This window comes from Lytechinus pictus, unplaced genomic scaffold (assembly GCF_037042905.1).
Source record: "Lytechinus pictus isolate F3 Inbred unplaced genomic scaffold, Lp3.0 scaffold_26, whole genome shotgun sequence".
Taxonomy (NCBI): domain Eukaryota; kingdom Metazoa; phylum Echinodermata; class Echinoidea; order Temnopleuroida; family Toxopneustidae; genus Lytechinus; species Lytechinus pictus.
This window is the reverse complement of record NW_026974146.1, coordinates 813,054-834,053: the sequence shown is the minus strand read 5'-3', so window position 1 is coordinate 834,053 and position 21,000 is coordinate 813,054. Positions and strand designations below refer to the sequence as shown.

Sequence of the window (21,000 nt, the reverse complement as noted above, 5' to 3'; positions counted from 1 at the left end):
GTGTTTGGTTATGATTGATGTTGAAACATGGAAACCTTTTTAACTTTATCCATATGTGATTCTTCCTAGTCATCTCTTATGATAATACACATGGAAGATATAAAGAGAAATATCAGTTTCAAAAAGGTGGGAGAGAAAGTAGATCATTGAATATCAGAGGTGCATGTGGTATGTGTATGAGAGTGATATTGACCATGATACATACAATGTATACAGTACAATGAGAGCTACATTGAGTGTATACATGGAACATAACAATAGGATGAAATGAACAATGACCAGGTGGTTTAGATTGAGATGGTATGCAGGGTAAAAGGTTACTGAAAATATACTTCAACAGAAAAGCTGTGAAGCCTTATCAGGTATGGATGCTAAAATGTTATGTTGTGAAATACATATCCAAACATTAGCCTATCAACACATTTTTAAACCAGTTTTACCACATGATCATACCGTCTGATATGTACATGTACGTTTAATGATCAATGTTTGTACACATGTAGGTCCATACTCTTCAGATTGTGAATTATAAGCCTCTATCATCAGCCTCTTCACATCACCTAGTAGAAGCTTTATGCTCCCTCCCTAACCTGACTAACCTGATACTGAGTGGAGTTTGTGACCAGGAGGAGTTCTGTTCTCATCTGAATGAGAAGGCTTCAACCTTGAAGGTATGCTTGCTTCTACTTTATACTCATAACATGTTTGAAAACATGGAATAATGAAGAAAAAAAAGTCTAATTTTATTGTGTTAAATACATTATAAAAGAACATATTTTTTACTACTATTTAGGAGTGTTTATTAATAAAGGAGACTAGATGAGTAAATGTTTTGGAAATTTTGCTCTAATGCACAGGTATGCTGTAATTGAAAAATTGTCATATCATCACGTGTTTGGTTATCGTTGATGCAGAGATAAGGAATTGTTTACAACTATGTCCGTCTGTGATTTTGACTAGACATCTCTTAATAAAATTGGTATAAATGGAAGATATAAAGAGAAATATCGGCTTCAAAAAGGTGGGAGAGAAAGTAGATCATTGAATATCAGAGGTGCATGTGGTATGTGTATGAGAGTGATATTGACCATGATACATACAATGTATACAGTACAGTGAGAGCTACATTGAGTGTATACATGGAACATAACAATAGGATGAAATGAACAATGACCAGGTGGTTTAGATTGAGATGGTATGCAGGGTAAAAGGTTACTGAAAATAAAATACAAATATGGAGTAACAAACATATCATAGAGTATCTGAGATTATTATGGTCTTCACATGTATGATCTTAAATTAATCATTTTCGTGATATCTCAGAAATTGTTGAGAGTGATGATGTAATGTAGAATAAGGGTACAGAGATTTCCTGTAATAATTCCTTCTTTCAAAATTCATAGGTATTAAAATGTGTTGTCTTAAACAAAATATACCTCAACAGAAAAGCTGTCAAGCCTAATCAGGTATGGATGCTAAAATGTTATGTTGTGATGCAAACATTAGCCTTATCAACACATTTTTGAACCAGTTTAACTTGAAGCATTACAGCATGATCATACCGTCTGATATGTACATGTATGTTTAATGATCAATGTTTGTACACATGTAGGTCCATACTCTTCAGATTCGGAGTTATAAGCCTCTATCATCAGCCTCTTCACATCACCTAGTAGAAGCTTTATGCTTCCTACCTAACCTGACTAACCTGATACTACAAGGAGTTTGTGACCAGGAGTTCTGTTCTCATGTGAATGAGAAGGCTTCAACCTTGAAGGTATGCTTGCTTCTACTTTATACTCATAACATGTTTGAAAACATGAAATAATGAAAACATGTCTATCTAATTTTTTTATATTGTGTTAAATATGTTAAAGAACATATTTTTATACTATTTAGATAGATTGTTTGAGAGTGTTTATTAATAAAGGAGACTAGATGAGTAAATGTTTTGGAAATTTGGCTCTAATGCACAGGTATGCTGTAATTGAAAAATTGTCATATCATTAAGCGTTTGGTTATCGTTGATGCAGAAATAAGGAATTGTTTACAACTATGTCCGTCTGTGATTTTGACTAGACATCTCGTAATAAAATTGGTATAAATGGATGATAAAAAGAGAAATATCAGCTTTTAAAAGTAGATCATTGAATATGAGAGGTGCATGTGGTATGTGTATGAGAGTGATATTGACCATGATACATACAATGTATACAGTACAATGAGAGCTACATTGAGTGTATACATGGAACATAACAATAGGATGAAATGAACAATGACCAGGTGGTTTAGATTGAGATGGTATGTAGGGTAAAAGGTTACTGAAAATAGAATACAAATATGAAGTAACAAACATATCATAGAGTATCTGAGATTATTATGGTCTTCACATGTATGATCTTAAATTGATCATTTCATGATATCTCAGAAATTGTTGAAAGTGATGCTATAATGTAGAATAAGGGTACAGAGATTACCTGTAATAATTCCTTCTTTCAAAATTCATAGGTATTAAAATGTCTTTTGTAAAGAAAATACACATCAACAGAAAAGCTGTGAAGCCTAATCAGGTATGGATGCTAAAATGTTATGTTGTGATGCAAACATTAGCCTTATCAACACATTTTTGAACCAGTTTAACTTGAAGCATTACAGCATGATCATACCATCTGATATGTACATGTATGTTTAATGATCAATGTTTGTACACATGTAGGTCCATACTCTTGAGATTGAGAATTATAAGCCTCTATCATCAGCCTCTTCACATCACCTAGTAGAAGCTTTATGCTCCCTACCTAACCTGACTAACCTGATGCTGATAAGAGTTTGGGACCAGGAGGAGTTCTGTTCTCATCTGAATGAGAAGGCTTCAACCTTGAAGGTATGTCTGCCTCTACTTTATACCCACACCATGCTTGAAAACGTGGAATAATAAAAAAAAATGTTTATCTAATTTTATTGTTAAATACATTAAAGAACATATTTTTATACTATTTAGGAGTGATTATTAATAAAGGAGACTAGATGAGTAAATGTTTTGGAAATTTGGCTCTAATGCACAGGTATGCTGTAATTGAAACAATTTGTCATGTCCTCAAGTGTTTGGTTATGACTGATGTAGAAATAAAGAATTGTTTACCACTTTGTCCCTCAGTCAGTTTTACAAGATATTTCTTCATAAAATAGGTATACATGGAAGATAAAAAGAGAAATATCAGCTTCATAAAGGTGGGAGAGAAAGTAGATCATTGAATATCAGAGGTACATGTGGTATGTGTATGAGAGTGATATTGACCATGATACATACAATGTATACAGTACAGTGAGAGCTACATTGAGTGTATACATGGAACATAACAATAGGATGAAATGAACAATGACCAGGTGGTTTAGATTGAGATGGTATGTAGGGTAAAAGGTTACTAAAAATAGAATACAAATATGGAGTAACAAACATATCATAGAGTATCTGGGATTATTATGGTCTTATGTATGATCTTTTAAATTAATCATTTTCATGAAATCTCAGAAATTGTTGAAAGTGATGCTACATGTATAATGTTGAATAAGGGTACAGAGATTACCTGTAATAATTCCTTCTTTCAAGATTCATATACTATTAAAATTGTTTAGTCCTTAAACATAATACACCTCAACAGAAAGCTGTAAAGCCTAAACAGGTATGGATGCTAAAATGTTATGTTGTGAAATACATCTATGCATACATTTGCATTATCAACATATTATTGAACCAGTTTAACTTGAAGCATTACAGCATGATCATACCATCTGATATGTACATGTATGTTTAATGATCAATGTTTGTACACATGTAGGTCCATACTCTTCAGATTTGGAATAATAAGCCTCTATCATTAGCCTCTTCACATCACCTGGTAGAAGCTTTATGCTCCCTACCTAACCTGACTAACCTGACACTGAGAGGAGTTTATGACAAGGAGTTCTGTTCTCATCTGAATGAGAAGGCTTCAACCTTGAAGGTATGCTTGCTTCTACTTTATACCCACACCATGCTTGAAAACATGGAATAATGAAAAAAAAAATTATCTAATTTTATTATGTTAAATACATTGAAGAACATATTTTCATACTATTTAGGAGTGATTATTAATAAAGGAGACTAGATGAGTAAATGTTTTGGAAATTTGGCTCTAATGCACAGGTATGCTGTTTGGTTATGACTGATGTAGAAATAAAGAATTGTTTACAACTTTGTCCCTCAGTCAGTTTTACAAGATATTTCTTCATAAAATAGGTATACATGGAAGATAAAAAGAGAAATATCAGCTTCATAAAGGTGGGAGAGAAAGTAGATCATTGAATATCAGAGGTGCATGTGGTATGTGTATGAGAGTGATATTGACCATGATACATACAATGTATACAGTACAGTGAGAGCTACATTGAGTGTATACATGGAACATAACAATAGGATGAAATGAACAATGACCAGGTAGTTTAGATTGAGATGGTATGCAGGGTAAAAGCTGGAATGGAAAATGGATATGAATATGAACATACTGTTTCCTTGCTGACTCACATATTGTAGAAGAAAAATACCTGCCTTTCAACTTGACATCAGTTTCAAATTAATGTTTTTCAATCAACATTACCAGTACATATATCTGTTGGCAAGACAATAAATGTGTTTTTGTTCTACTCAACCTATGTTTAGTGAGTTGGTGTCTGATGACATATTTCTTTAGAATACGTCTCAATCGCTAAGGAATATAGTACTCATAATTAATAGATTTACATTAAAAATGAATAGTTGTAATGTTTTTATTTTAAATCTTATGTGTATAATGAAAGAAATATGTTTGTGTGTTGAATACATGAGACTTAATTGTCTACAATCTCATCCAGTTACCTAGCAGAAGCACTGTGTATTATGCCCAATCTTACTGACTTAACATCGAGTTCTTATACTACATTACTGCATTGGTTATGGGTGTTTGTGTGTTTTGCTTGTTTGCTTTGTTTATTTTGCTTTATAGGATATCATGATTTATGAATGGCCATTCAATGAATTATGTTGGAAATAGAATAGTGGATATTGACAGGCTGCTAATTGGATTGAAGTGTTAGTACAGGATAGTTTATTACCCTTGTATTTAAATATCAATTTCAAATAGTCTATTAATTCTGTTTGGTAACTACTAGGAGCAAAATTTGTAGGTCTAGCAAAGAAATGGAAATTTACCCAGTATCAAATGTTGCAATGAACAGTTTGCAAAACTACATGTAGTGCTTGTCTCTGGTGGTTATTAAGGTTAACCATGATTAGATATTGTATTCTAGATTTAGTGCCCTAAATGAATCACAGTCCTACTTCCTGGATGTTATGCACTATAGACTTTAGTTTATAATGCTGAATAGAAATTAGAATGAAATCCAATATTTTTTAGAGAAAGGAACTATTTGTAGAATTTTCAAAATTGTGAACTTTGTAAAAGAAAAATATTCATGATTTTTCTACAAAGACAATCACTATACATGCACATGATCTGTTTTAATGCATGGAGCTATTCATGTTGAACTAATGGTGCAATCCATTATGCTATACCAACCAGTAAACTCCAGAAAGTAATTTACATTCCATTTGTCTAGATGTTTACAATTATTGTGTACTTGACCTTGTAGTCAACCAAAGTCAGAAATAGTCAAATGAAGGGGAGCATGTACATGAATGTAATTAACATGTTAACAAATGTGAATGGCTTGTACACATTTAAGGGAATCTCCCTGACACTTTTACATAGTGTATATAAACAATTGGGATGAAAAATAAAACTTAAGAAAGTAAGTAAGACTCTATCCTGTGGATAATGACATGTGAACTCGGAATTTTGTACATCTCTGTTAAATGTTAGGAATTACTGTGTACATTTACTAAACATCTAGATGGGCATCATCTTGTTTATTTTCAAAAGATAAATTTAACATTCTATCAAATAAACCATCTAACCTTTAGAGAACAATGTGAGCTCTTTTTACATTGCTTCAAGATATCAGGAATGTTTATTATTAATTGCTATTGCCCTCACTGACATTTTGGTGTCTAATTCAGATATTAATGTTTATTCTTTACATAATGAACATAACTTAATCAAAGGGATATTCTTCTTAAAGTGCATTTTGGGTCATTAGTTATTTAGTGAGTCTCAGAAAGGGAAACATTTTTTAAGAGACCTATATCACAGTAAACTTTAAATTGAGATTTTATAACAGTTTACCATGGAAAAAGGATTGATGATGCAAAGTCTGTCTAACAATATAGAATGATAGATGCATAGAGCTATTGTAATAGCTCTATGATAGATGTAAAGATAGAGAGGAGGCATAATATATATATTTTTTTAGACTATTAAATATTGAGAAAAAAAAGATGGAGGAGTAAGGATTGGAAAGAGTGGTGGAATTTTTAAATTACATGTATCCTGTTTGATGAAATGATGAGAACCCGGGGAGGGGGGGGGGAGGGGCACTTCCATTGATGAGTGGATACCCCCCCCCCCCCATCAGGCAAATCCATGTAGAAGCATTGGTATGTTTAATTTATTGAGAAACAGAAAGTTTAATTTTAATTTAATGTACTTGCAGTAAAAACAATTAGTCCAGTCAATATAGGGTTTGACCCACCACTAATTGCAACACGAGATATTCCACTGCAATGCTTTCAAGGAAGGTCCCCTAAACAACATACTAAAAGTCCCAAGAAATCCAAGCAGTGGAAATTTATTAAATTTGCATATTATGCAAATTAGCCATAAAAAGTAAGAAAAATAAGGAAAATAGCCCAAAGATTACAAATTGAGTGTCCAAAACAATTTAATTTGAGCGAAAATTCATGATGAATAACTGTATTCAATGTTTTTTGTCAAAAGTGCAAAAAATCTACCTCATTTGCATAATATGCAAATAAGCATCCTTATATGGAAAAATGTGTAGGTATTGTGATTTTTCTCTCATTATCTGCTTAAAAATTTCATTAATGTTGGAATTTACATGCTGCTATCACTAAGGACGTTGAATACATTTGTATTCAGCTTAGTGTCTGTAGTGTAATTTGCATATTATGCAAATAAAAGTATCTAACATGTTATAAATATTCAAGAAAACACACTGGTGATACATCCCTCAAAAATTACAAGTAGATTATCTATTGAAATTGGAATATGGCAATACCTTACAGGAAGGTTTCCTAAACACCATATTAAAAGTCCTTAAATATACAAGCATATGGGAAAATCACAAAATTTGCATTTTATGCAAATTAGCCATAATAAATTACAAATAAGGAAAATAATCCAAATATTGGAAATCAATACGAATTGAACTGAAGCCCATGACAAGTTTTACAAATTTATTTATGATTTAAATAAAAAATCGTAAATAAATCTACCTCATTTGCATATATATGAGCATCTTTATATGGAAAAAATCAAGAAATTTTAATTTTTCTCACAAAAACAGTTATGAAAACATTTCAGTCTAGATCAATATGATTTGATCACTAAGAATGGCAAATACATTAATAATCAGCTTAATATCTGAAGTGTAATTTACATATTATGCAAATAAGCATCCGACATGTTATAAATATTCATGGAAACACATAAGTGATACTTTCCTCTAAAATTCCATGTAGATTATGTGTATTAACCATGATGACCTTCCCTACACTTCTTGCTTGGTTGATATTGAGTTTTGTCACGAGCAGTTACCCCACTCATATTGTACAATGATGAGTCAATTCTACATGGATCCCACTGCTTGAATGTTTCATTATTTCCATCCAAGTCTTGCTCTCCTCTTGACTTTGTATAGAGACTTTGCGTTTCTTGCGAGTATAGTCCACGCTAGCAACTCCTGGATAGCCAAGTGATCAGCACAAGATGTCACACCCGTACAAATAAAAGCCCATTGGCTTCGAATATTTGGTCCTTGTAGCTTATAAACTTGGGGTCCTTGTATTTAAAGCGCTTAACGATAAATCTCCACCCTACATCTCAGAGCTCTTATCTCAGCATAGACCAACACGCAGTCTCAGATCAGCAGCTCAAGCATTGCTGAGGGAATCTCTCAGCCACACAACCTGGAGTGACAGAGCCTTCTACATCTCTGGACCAAAGCTGTGGAATAGCCTTCCCCAATTTATCAGGAGAGCAGAGACCCAATCAACTTTTGAGTCTTACCTGAAGACCTTTCTGTTCCCCACTCCAACATTATCCCAAGACAAGAATAACTCAATTGTAGCATTACTAGGACAGTACTTGAACTGAATGATGATCCTAAGCACTGTTTGAAGACATTGAAATTTGTGAGATATTTCCTATTTTTGAGCAAGCGCCATGAGCGCCCAGCTGAGGCGGATACCGACGCTTTACAAGAACCCATCATCATCATCATCATCACTTGTCTTGGTGGTGAATATGAGTACTTGCTTGGATCACAAGATCTCTGGGCATGCTTAATAAGAGTAACAATTGGCATTTGCCTATACGAGCGACATGAAAGCCATTCATAAATTCATGATGAAGGCTTTAAGTGCATTATATAGGCATCTTTCTCAGATACAGGAATCGTAATTAGACGTTCTTGCTGAATCCAGTTGCTGCTTCATGTTGAAGCATCCATTTTCTGTTCTCTCCTCTTTGATAAATCTCCTATGGCAACCATCTCAAAATATTAAAGCTATAGTTTCTAAGTAAGTCGTATGCAAATAATAATATTAATTTCCTGATATTTATGGTAAACATAAATTCCTCAGTGAGACAATGAACAAACCAGATGGAGAACTAAGCCAGATTATTGCCTTTCCAACAAGAGGACACAACATAATGGAACACCCTTAACATCACCATCAAATACCATCCAATATTGATTAGACAGTGTGTACCACTTCCAAGATTTATTTGCCACAATGTGCTACTCATGGGTATACTGTGAGGTTATCCAGAGGAATAAACATTTTATGGTACGACTAAGGATGTTCTTCTGGAGGAATGCTGACTTTAATAGTGTCATGCAGATGTACTTTGGACAATCATACAACTCTCTGTACTGAAATCCGACAAGTCGAGCATAGGAGACTGAATGCCAATCAAGAGGACTTTAACAAGAACACACCGTTAACCATGTCTTCTTCCGACACAAGTTGCCTCAATGAGAGAATGGACATAAGTTGTGTCGGAAGATGTCAAGAGTTTTAGAGAAAGTCTAGGAAGGCTTGCACATTTTAGAGCTCCAAAAGCATCAGTAAGGTAAAGCTCAGAATTGCTACAATGCATTAAAGAGGACCATAAGAGGGTTTGTAGTCAAGCCTATAATACATAATTTGTTGACCGGATTGACAATGATCCAGGCTGTAACAATTAGCATGATTGTAAAATAAACAATACAATTCCTCTTTTCAGTATCATTGAATCCTCAATAATCAATTATTATCAAAATGAGAAATACATTGCCCAACTTAATTTCAAACAACGCAGATTTGACAAAAGATGGTTTCGGTTGAAAAATCTTTTTACTGTTTGACTTCAACATGTAAAATTATTTTGTTATACTTGTCAGTTCATTGTTTATATCAGTGATTGTATTATTCATTGTGCTCTGTACCTATTGATTTTTGATTGCCAATAAAATCCCTGTGGAGGGGAAAAAGATTAAAAAAAAAAAAAAAGTTGGGAGCCCTTAATATCAATAGCTATGACTACATTGGAATATCATTATTAAAGGAAGGCAAAGATTTTTAGTCTTAGTATTCACCACTGATCATGATGATGATGACGCTGAAGTCCTGGGACCCAGTCCTGACCCAGATATGGCCAGATAACATATTGTTTAGTCAAGCAGGTGTAGCCAGACTACTGAAGAAATTGTTAAAGAAAACAACCTGCATGAAGCTACTAGGCCAGACGGAATCTCTGCTGCACTTCTTAATGAGACTACTCATCAGATCTTACCTGCCATAAGTTTGCTTTTCCTGGCCTCCCTTTATCATGTTTATGCGGTGAAATTTCAAGAAAGTCTAAGTCGCTCCCATCCATATAAGAAAGGGTCGTCAACTCTAACAAACTACACACCAATTCAAATACTGTGCTTTGTTCTTGCCAATCCCATCATCTTGTCAGACTAACGCTTAAGAAGCGAAGAACATATTTCAAGTATTTTTCCTTGAATATAAATCATATTAGGATAGATTTGAATGCTTAGTGATAGCAGCATATTAATTTGAAAAACTTAAATGTTTTCACTGCAGTCAATGTGATAAAAATCTAAATTTCTTGACATTTTCCATATAAGGATACTTATTTGCATAATATGCAAATGAGGCAGATTTGATAGCTCTTTTAAATATAGACATTGAACTTATTTATTCATCATGTTCAAAATTACTTGCTGTGGACATTTAATTTTTCTCATTTCTCATTTTCTATTTTTTTTAATGGCTAATTTGCATAATATGCAAATTAATTTTCAGGCATTGGGATGAATTCTCATGCTTAGTTATATAGTAGCATATTAATGTCAACATTAATGAAATGTTTTCAAGCAGTCTATATGAGAAAAATCACAATATCTTGACATTTTTTCCATATAAGGATGCTTATTTGCATAATATGCAAATGAGGTAGAAATTTTTGCACTTTTGATTGAAAACATTGACTTCAGTTATTTATCATGAATTTCCATTCAAATCAAATTATTTTGGACATTTAATTTGTACTCTTTGGATTATTTCCCTTCTTTTTCTAATTTTTCATGGCTAATTTGCATAATATGCAAATTTCATAAATTTCCACTGCTTGGATTTCTTGGGACTTTTAGTATGTTGTTTAGGGGACCTTCCTGGAAAGCATTTCAGTGGAATATCTCGTGTTGCAATTAGTGGTGGGTTACCCCCCTATTCTGGCTAGATTGACTGGACTAAATCTATCAAATAACATAGAGGGTCTATTCTTTTAATAATGATAAAGGATGTGAAAATAGAAAAAATAGATACATGTATATGTTTATCAATTTCAGAATGATTATAACTTACAATAGCTGATACATGTAATTCCATTAGAAAAATGGAGTTATTAAAGCAAGAAAATTATTGATGCAGTAAAAATAACGTGTGTCAAATAACACAGAAGGTCAATTCTTTTAATGATAAAAGATGTGAAGTGTCATGGCAAGTTCAGTTCTTGAAAGTAGGTCATAGGTTATACATGTAAATTGTATTTGTTTTCTACATGTACAATGTAAGCAAAGGTTATTTGTGTTGAAAACTCAAAATAATGCAAGGAAATATTAAAGTCCTTTGTATGGTTTTCCATGAATTTCAGATGGTCAATTTTTAGACAAAAACAATCGAGAAATTTAAGAGGATACATAACAGTATAAAAAGGACACAAAACACTAGATTATCATATTGAGTAATTTTATTGTGAAAATTACTTGTATATTTATGTTGCATTGTCTGTCTATTTCCTCTCTCCCTCTCTTTCTCTCTATTTCTCTTTGTCCTCAGATCTTCCTCCTGTTCTCTTTCTCATCACTATTAAAAAATTCGCCTCATTTCAGCTTTCTCCTAGAGACGCAAGAGACGTCTTATGTTTATTAGAATTTGATGATATATCAAAAACTTCTTGCTCCGCACACAAGGGGGCAAACTCCCCCTCCCTGCATCCTCCCCCCCCCCCCCCTAGGGAGCACGCTTTGCAAGTGTTGGCAACCTTCGCGTGCATTAATCAGCCCCCTTTAAAAGTCCAACTCAGAATCCGCGCCTGATATGACCTATATAGAATTTAAATAAGATAAGAAAGGTATATTCTATGCATGATACAATTTTGAGCATTATGAAAATGAGAATAAAGAAATGATTTGATGAATTACTATTTCCAATGATGCTTCTATTCTTTCAGGGTTCTTTCCCTCAGATCAGCAAAGGAAATTTCATGTTCAATGGAGAGCCTCAGAAGGATCTTCAATCATTCTTACAAACACTCAGTGACTACATGTATGAGAAACGGTAGGTGAACTAATAAACTTATTAAGGTAAAGGTGACCTCTTCACTCAGGCTGATACAACCTAGATATGATCAATGTATAAACAGTTCTTACACTGCTCATTAATTTGATCATTACAATGGGCCAACTCATTTATAAATGTATGACAAATAAAATAATAACCTAAACTGGTCATGAAATGGCTTTGTAGAAATGGTTCGGGCAAACGATAATTGTACCTACACTGGTCATGTAAATGAAATAACTATTTACAGTACTAATTTATAATTATGAGGAACATAATGATTGCACTTAAACTGATCGTGTCGTGGTCTAGTGGTTCTGACTCTTGCCTTTCAAACAGGGCCGTGGGTTCAAATCCTAGCCATGGCGTGTTTTCCTTCAGCAAGAAATTTATCCACACTGTGCTGCACTCGACCCAGGTGAGGTAAATGGGTATTGGCAGGAAGAAATTCATCAAAAAGCTGTGCGCACCATAATCGGTAGACTAGCTTAGCCAGGGTAATATAGGAGTGCCTTGAGCACCTAGCAAGGTGGATACTTGCTCTATACAAATCCTATATTATTATTATTTTATCATGAAATTGCTTCATCCGATAGTAATTAATTTATATAAGGTACATGTATACAATAAATGTACTTGAAAGGGTCTTGAACAGCTTTTTTACAATACTAAATTCATATGAGGAATGCAATAGTTTTACCTGAATCATTCATAACAGCTTTTTAAGATACTGGTTTAAATGTACAAGGAATACAATATTTGTATTTAAATTGGTCATGAAACGGCTTTTTGTGCAATTTTCATTTATACAATGTATGTATGTGGAATACAGTAATTGTACCTAAATTGGTTGTAGAACTGCTTTGTACAATACTATACAAATTATACAATGATGGTCAAAGATTTGGCTTAAACTATTCACATCGAAGGAACATCAATAGTACCCTTCCCCTGATGGCCATCGGCCTAAAGACCCCCTCACACTGAATTGCCTGAAATATGCCTTGCGATGGCTGGCGAAAGGCATTTTTTAAGAAATCTCTTTCAATGGTAACTGGTAGAAATCATATTTACACTTCGTGTTTGGGTTCGTAGTTCGTAGCTGAATTAACAGCTGTAATTATTCAAATTCGCGCGGAAATTTTGAACATGTTTAAAATTTCCTGACGAATTGAGAAATCGTTGGTCATCTTTTGAATTCGCATCTCTTATTTAGTCTGTGGTAATCGTTTATTTATAATGTTTATCGTTCGTTTGTTATTGTCGCGCATAGTCCCTCATCGCGCTTTTGCCAAAGTGGACCGATCTCGAAATAAGTCTTAACGAAGCAACACAATGACAAAAACGTACAAGATTGCCCTATCTATTCCCTTGTCTTCGTTTCTAATCGCACGCCATATCAAAACATTGCTCACAGTTCGTTCGTCTTATTGGGTTATATAAACCCTTCGCTCGTCTTCGGCTGCAATTTACTCACATAAGTGAACCGAAAAATCAATATCCTTTGCATGTCATATTTATCCTTCGCTAACCGTTTGTTGATAAAATTTGACAATAGTTACTGATCGCATGATTTGACAGAAATTTTATTTGAATTAGTTGAATTTGCGTGCATTTCGTGCATTTTTCCCATTCGTCACCTTTTGTCAGCCTACATTAGGTCAGGTGTGAGGGGGCATTAAGGGAAAATGGTACTATTGATGTTTTTTAATGTGCATAGATTTAGCCTGTTCAGAGAATGAGTCTTTGTATATATATTGTATATCCCTACCAGCTGTATCATTCCTCTTCATATGTAAAAAAAAAATAAAGAAAAAAAGTAAAATTATACGTTTTCTTCTTTTGTAAACTCACAATTTAACGGTCTCATGCAAGGGATTTTTCCAAGGCTAATTTATATACCTGTACGAGGAATACAATAATTGTATTCAAACTGGCCATGAAACAGTAATATCTATTAAGCGGTTAGACATGTTGTTCCGATGAGCGCTATTTAAAAGCGGATTATTATTATTAACATTACTAATTTTAGGGAATACAATAATTACATGTATTGGTCATAAACAGATTTGTACAACAATAATTTTATGTTTGAGGAATACAATAAATTGTTCATGAATCAGCACTTACAATCGTAATGTATATGTTAAAGGGATGGTCCGCGCTGAAAATATTTATATCTAAATAAAAAAAGTAAAATTACCGAAGCAAAGTTCTGAAAATTTCATCAAAATCGGATAACAAATAATAACAAGGTTATTGAATTCTAAAGTTTATCAATTTTTTTTTAAACAGTTACATGCACATAGCCATGAATATACATTAGTTTAATTGGCAAACATTTGTAATTCCGAAGCTTCGTTATTCCGAAGGTTCGTTAGTCCAAAGACAAAATGTGGTTTGTATTGCCAAAGGTTCGTTAGTCCAAAAACGAAGTGAGGTTCGTAATTCCGAAGGTTGGTTAGTCCAAAAACGAAATGATTAGCGAACCTTATTTCGTTTTCGGATTAAAAAAGCTTCGGAACATCGAACATTATTTCGTTTTCAGATTATCGAACCTTCGGAATAACGCCACAAATGTTTGGATTAACGAACCCTTTTACGTTTTCGGATTAACGAACATCGAGGTATAGGCAATTTACGTGTTTCCGAATTACGAACCCTAGGAATTACCAAGTGTAACCGTTTAATTTTGTTCATACATGTGTAAATGATATGTCTCCATTATGATATAATAAGTTGCGGCAATGAATAACTAATGCACTTAATCAGTTGTAAATTCAATATTTTTAGTTCTTGGTTGAAAAATTTTGATTTTCATATAATAAAATACAAAAGAACATGTGGGTATATGACATCAGCCCACCTTATATTCATGAAGACATGCCTAAAACTTTTTCAACCGAATAATGGGTATCTTTAAAATTCAATAACTTTGTTGAAATATAAATATCTCCAGCCTGGACCATCCCTTTGAAGTATTCAGGGCCAATAACCTATCAAATAAACCTATATTTTGTCACCTTTTCTAAATATTTTATAGGGAAATGGAAACTTCTTCTGAGTCTTCCTCAGACGAAATTGAAACTTCTTCTGAGTCTTCCTCAGACGAATATTTTGATGCATGATGTGACTCTACAACAATACAGTCAAGATCTATACAACGGCAATCCACAACCATCTAATTGATCTCCATGACGCGGTCATATCCTACAATGGTTTGTTTCAGAGCTGTGATATGTCTGAACCCATTTCATTTTTAATCCATGGAATATTATTTTGATGTGAAACCAATTGTCACCAGAGGCAAATATGAATCATGATTTTAATCCTAAAATGACTGATGAGCTCTTTTCATCCGACTTTCAAAGTGATATTTAAGCATCAGAAATAGGCCTGGGACGATTGTCAATGTTACCATTTGATTATTTCCTGAAAAAAACAATTGAATCATTCAGTCAATCGATGTTTACTCCCAGGCCTATTCAGAAGCATCATAACTAATGATTTCATGCAATGTGGGTTAAGAGAATTAAATATAGGCCTATAGATTGTGCCATCGTCACTGGGTGATTTTAACATGAATTTACCCTTTTTATGATATCATAAATATCAATTTAAAGTATTTTGTCCATGGTATTCCAAATTTATACATTATTCTGAACCAAAATCAATGTTAAATCTGTCAATGCATTATCACACCAAACTCTTCTAACAATGCTTTATACAACCTGGAATTCTTTTATTACCTTCAATTCTTTTATCTTTATCATACAGAAGAAAGTTACTCCTCCAATTCTATTTTTTGTAACCACAATGAAAATCGTAGGAATTACAATTCATAATGATTTAAATTGAAATGCTTGTGTAACCGAAATAATGAAAAAAGCAATAAAAAGTTATATATGTTAAGAAAATTGAAAGCTTACAATCTACCTGAATGTGATTTGTTAACAGTGTAATTAGGGTATGTAAGACCAGTCCTAGAGTATTGTGTACCTCTATTCGCTGCTTCTCTTACTTTGAAACAGATAAAAGTTATTGAAACTGTCCAGAAAAGATCATGCAAGATAATATTGGGAACCAAGTATCTATCATATATATGACATGGTTTCAAATACCTCAAATTTGACATCACTTGAGAGTCGAAGAGTAAAACTAACCACAGATTTCGCTTTAAAGTTAGAAATGAATCAATTGTACAAAAACTGGTTACCTCCACTGAAAACAAATGCTTTCAATTTATGACATATGAATAAATATGAGGAGATTCCATGTAAAACAAAAAGATTGCAGAACAGTGCTCTTCCAAGTCTGATAAGATTATTAAATAGTACCACATGTGGTAAATAAGTCTGAAATTTGTGTAATGAATGTGTAATATTGTATTATTTATAATTTTATTTTTATCCATTTTATCTCCATTTTTATCTGTAGAGACATATATGTAATTTTAATTTGTATATATTCATCGTTAATCATAGTAATTTTGATTATTTTTATATATTGGCATTATGTAAATATTTCCAATTCAGACTGTGACTGCCAATCATGTATTTTGCAATGAACCTGAATTGAATTAAATTCATCATAAAGGAGAAAGTCACTCCTTCAATTCTATTATATTTATCATAAAGGAGAATGTCACTCCTTTAAATCTTTTATGTTTATCATAAAGGAGAAAGTCACTCCTTCAATTCTATGTTTATCATAAAGGAGAAAGTCACTCCTTCAATTCTATAATGTTTATCATAAAGGAGAAAGTCACTCCTTCAATTCTGTTATGTTTATCATAAAGAATAAAGTCACTCCTTCAATTCTAGTATGTTTATCATAAAGGAGAAAGTCACTCCTTCAATTCTAGTATGTTTATCATAAAGGAGAAAGTCACTCCTTCAATTCTATTATGTTTATCATAAAGGAGAAAGTCACTCCTTTAATTTTATTATGTTTATCATAAAGGAGAAAGTCACTCCTTCAATTCTATTATGTTTATCATAAAGGAGAAAGTCACTCCTTCAATTCTATTATGTTTATCATAAAGTAGAAAGTCACTCCTTCAATTCTGTTATGTTTATCATAAAGGAGAAAGTCACTCCTTCAATTCTAGTATGTTTATCATAAAGGAGAAAGTCACTCCTTCAATTCTAGTATGTTTATCATAAAGGAGAAAGTCACTCCTTCAATTCTATTATGTTTATCATAAAGGAGAAAGTCACTCCTTCAATTCTAATATGTTTATCATAAAGGAGAAAGTCACTCCTTCAATTCTAATATGTTTATCATAAAGGAGAAAGTCGCTCCTTCAATTCTATTATGTTTATCATAAAGGAGAAAGTCACTCCTTCAATTCTGTTATGTTTATCATAAAGGAGAAAGTCACTCCTTCAATTCTAGTATGTTTATCATAAAGGAGAAAGTCACTCCTTCAATTCTAGTATGTTTATCATAAAGGAGAAAGTCACTCCTTCAATTCTAGTATGTTTATCATAAAGGAGAAAGTCACTCCTTCAATTCTATTATGTTTATCATAAAGGAGAAAGTCACTCCTTTAATTCTATTATGTTTATCATAAAGGAGAAAGTCACTCCTTCAATTCTAGTATGTTTATCATAAGGGAGAAAGTCACTCTTTCAATTCTATTATGTTTATCATAAAGGAGAAAGTCACTCCTTCAATTCTATTATGTTTATCATAAAGGAGAAAGTCACTCCTTCAATTCTGTTATGTTTATCATAAAGGAGAAAGTCACTCCTTTAATTCTAGTATGTTTATCATAAAGGAGAAAGTCACTCCTTCAATTCTAGTATGTTTATCATAAAGGAGAAAGTCACTCCTTTAATTCTATTATGTTTATCATAAAGGAGAAAGTCACTCCTTTAATTTTATTATGTTTATCATAAAGGAGAAAGTCACTCCTTCAATTCTATTATGTTTATCATAAAGGAGAAAGTCACTCCTTCAATTCTATTATGTTTATCATAAAGGAGAAAGTCACTCCTTCAATTCTAATATGTTTATCATAAAGGAGAAAGTCGCTCCTTCAATTCTAATATGTTTATCATAAAGGAGAAAGTCACTCCTTCAATTCTAGTATGTTTATCATAAAGGAGAAAGTCGCTCCATCAATTCTATTATGTTTAACATAAAGGAGAAAGTCACTCCTTCAATTCTATTATGTTTAACATAAAGGAGAAAGTCACTCCTTCAATTCTATTATGTTTAACATAAAGGAGAAAGTCACTCCTTCAATTCTATTATGTTTAACATAAAGGAGAAAGTCGCTCTTTGAAATAGAGGGAATGATTTGCTTTTAGTGTTTACAAATCTTGCCCATTCTTTCAAAATTAAAAGTGAAGCCTTCCTTTATGTTATTTTCATGAAATTGTATATGTTGTGATGATCATACATGTACATTTTCATGTTGAAACTGAAAGAGGAATATTTGGTTTATGATTAATCACAGTTTTCAATTCACTTTTTTGTTTGATGATTTTAGAGATATGAAATCAATTTAATATGAACTTTGAAACCAAGTTGTAATCTTTCAGAATGAAAGGCAGTTCTTTTCACACAAATATATGACCTACCAATATAATATTTGACTCTCTTCATAATAATATGCATATTCAATGACAACATACAATAGATTACTTGTTTTCTGATGCGTACATACACTGAGTTACTCATCCATTCTCAATTCAATGTTTATATCTAACTTGTAATAATGATAAAGCAAAATGAAAAGATACCATTTGATTATGATAAAGATAAAAATTCTTCACCTTTTAGAAGTGATCCAAATCAAACTGCTATTTTTTTCAATTTTAGAAGAACAGAGGGGCGGGGCAATTTAAAAATCGTACAAAATTGATTATACCATTTGTGATAGGTCCATGATTATACAAAATAGATACACAAGCTCACAATAGATTACATCATGGACCTATTGAGTATGATTACTCCTTGGATGAAATTAATCTTTTTTCATCTGTAGCCATGGTATCAGAATGATTTATCTTTTAAACAGAGACCAATAATCAGTTTCAAGTGTTTCATCATATTTCGTCTTATTCTTTGCATTGTTATAAAAAGCAGAATGGATACCCACGGTGTATGTGAAGATCAAATGTATTAATGTGTAGAGTAATAAATGATATACATGTATATAATGTAAATTAGAAGTGTACAGTTTAAAAGAAAGTATTGTATATAGTAAACCGATGTCAGCTGATTTTTGATAACTTAGAATAACAAGAATTTTGTCAGATACGTTGTTATTTGGATGTTGTTTGAAGGTTTGCATGGTGGCATGTACAATCGATGAAGAGGTTTATGGTACACCATGTGAAGTGTTGTAGAAACAGTGGATAGAAGAAGAGAAGAAATGGATAGGCGAGAAAGTGGAGATTTGAGAGTAGAGTATTCTTTCTTGAAAGTAGTCCTGAAAAGGACTGTAAACCAGGAAAGGTTGAAGAGTTGAGAACAGCTTGAGTAGTAGAGCTAATGAGGAGATGCTGGCTTGAGTCGGCGAGTAGAGATGATGAGTAGTAGAGAGACTCAACGTTTCGGACAGGTTGACTGTCCGTCTTCACTCCTGAAGACGGACACATGGTGTACCGTAAACCACTTCATCGACGTTGTTATTTGTTAACTGTTTATATCTCACTATTATCCATTTGTACAGTGCGTATCAAAAAAGGCTTACACTTTGAAAAAGCCCTGGGAATTAAAAAATATCCAACATGTTGGTAATTTTTTTCACATACAATCTTGGGTTTGGGTCTCATCTATCCAAAGAAAGTAAAAGTTTTGACAGAATGTTACATTTGAGTGAGCACTGTTCATTTTTGTAAAGCTTGCAGAAATCTGTTTGCGCAGAAATGCAAGGGGAAAGGGCGAAATCAAACTTTCCCTGCAAAACATTTCTAATACATTTCCCTTGCACTTTTAGTCAATTGGAATAAAATGGATACATTCGAGCATTTTGTAACAATTTTGCCACCCAAATTGAAATTTCAATACTTAGTAAGCACAACCTTTACCCTTTTTGTGCCAGCTGGATCTGAAGACAACTGAATCGGAACTGAATAGTCTCAACAAAAGTTTATATCAGACATCTCCAGCATTTTTTCACAAAGTTTTTATCATTTAAAGTGGATTTGCTTTTCATTTAATACTTATTTCTCTACACTCCCCTTGGTGTGTGGGGGAGTGGGGTGGGGCGCAATGCAATCTTCAAAGTGTTTTGGGCCAGGAAACAAGTTTTAAAAAAGGTAAAAGATATCTTCAAATCAATTTTACTAGTTAAATTCCACTCGTTCTTCATGATTAAGGTCTACTCAACTTTTATTCGCATAACTATTTCAAAGTTCTGCGCAAAAATTTTTAAAAGTAAGTGGTGATCACTCAAGCCGAAATATTTTTTGACAGTTATATCGTCATTTGCTTAAATGGATCTGTACCAATGTTAAAATGTGGAAAAATCTTAAAGAAATTGTATAATTGTATAGGATAGGAGTATAAACTTTTTTTGTTACACACTGCATATATATATTTTATTATTTCATTCTTTTTGTTTCTACCATATTGTGTGTGTTTAATCATCTTTGTGATGACCTTATTTTTTACACGTTGACTTTATTAAGGTCAATTTAATCCGGGAATTAGAGGGGGGGCAAATTCTCCTATTGGCCGACATTAGCAGTTAGGGTTAGGGCTAGGCCTATAGGGTAGGACTAGGGTTAGCGCAGGGGCGTCGCTAAAGTAGGGGTGTGGGGTGCGACACCCCCCCTGATTAGAATATTGTCGGTAAATCATCGCTGCCGTCAGGAATTTTTTTTTTTTTTGAAGAAAACGGAGCGAGAAGGAAAAAAATGGAGAAAGAGGAAAGAAAAAGGGAAAGAAGAGAAAGAAAAAAAAGAAAGGACGGAAGGAAGGAAGAAAGAAAG

The 21,000-nt window shown here is 33.0% G+C and overlaps 1 protein-coding gene across 4 annotated transcripts in view; it reads left to right on the top strand.

Annotated features, from left to right (window-relative positions):
- LOC129282464 (uncharacterized) overlaps window positions 1-19,870 on the top strand; it is a 43,928-nt gene extending 24,058 nt beyond the window's left edge. For all 4 annotated transcript variants that reach the window (XM_064115288.1, XM_064115289.1, XM_064115286.1 and 1 more), the window contains 6 exons: window positions 504-671; window positions 1,613-1,777; window positions 2,717-2,884; window positions 3,840-4,004; window positions 11,940-12,046; window positions 15,093-19,870. In XM_064115288.1, coding sequence (XP_063971358.1) covers window positions 504-671; window positions 1,613-1,777; window positions 2,717-2,884; window positions 3,840-4,004; window positions 11,940-12,046; window positions 15,093-15,177 — 858 coding nt within the window. In that variant the 3' untranslated portion in view covers window positions 15,178-19,870. The remainder of the gene's footprint in view (window positions 1-503; window positions 672-1,612; window positions 1,778-2,716; window positions 2,885-3,839; window positions 4,005-11,939; window positions 12,047-15,092) is intronic.
- The last annotated feature ends 1,130 nt before the right edge of the window (window positions 19,871-21,000 follow it).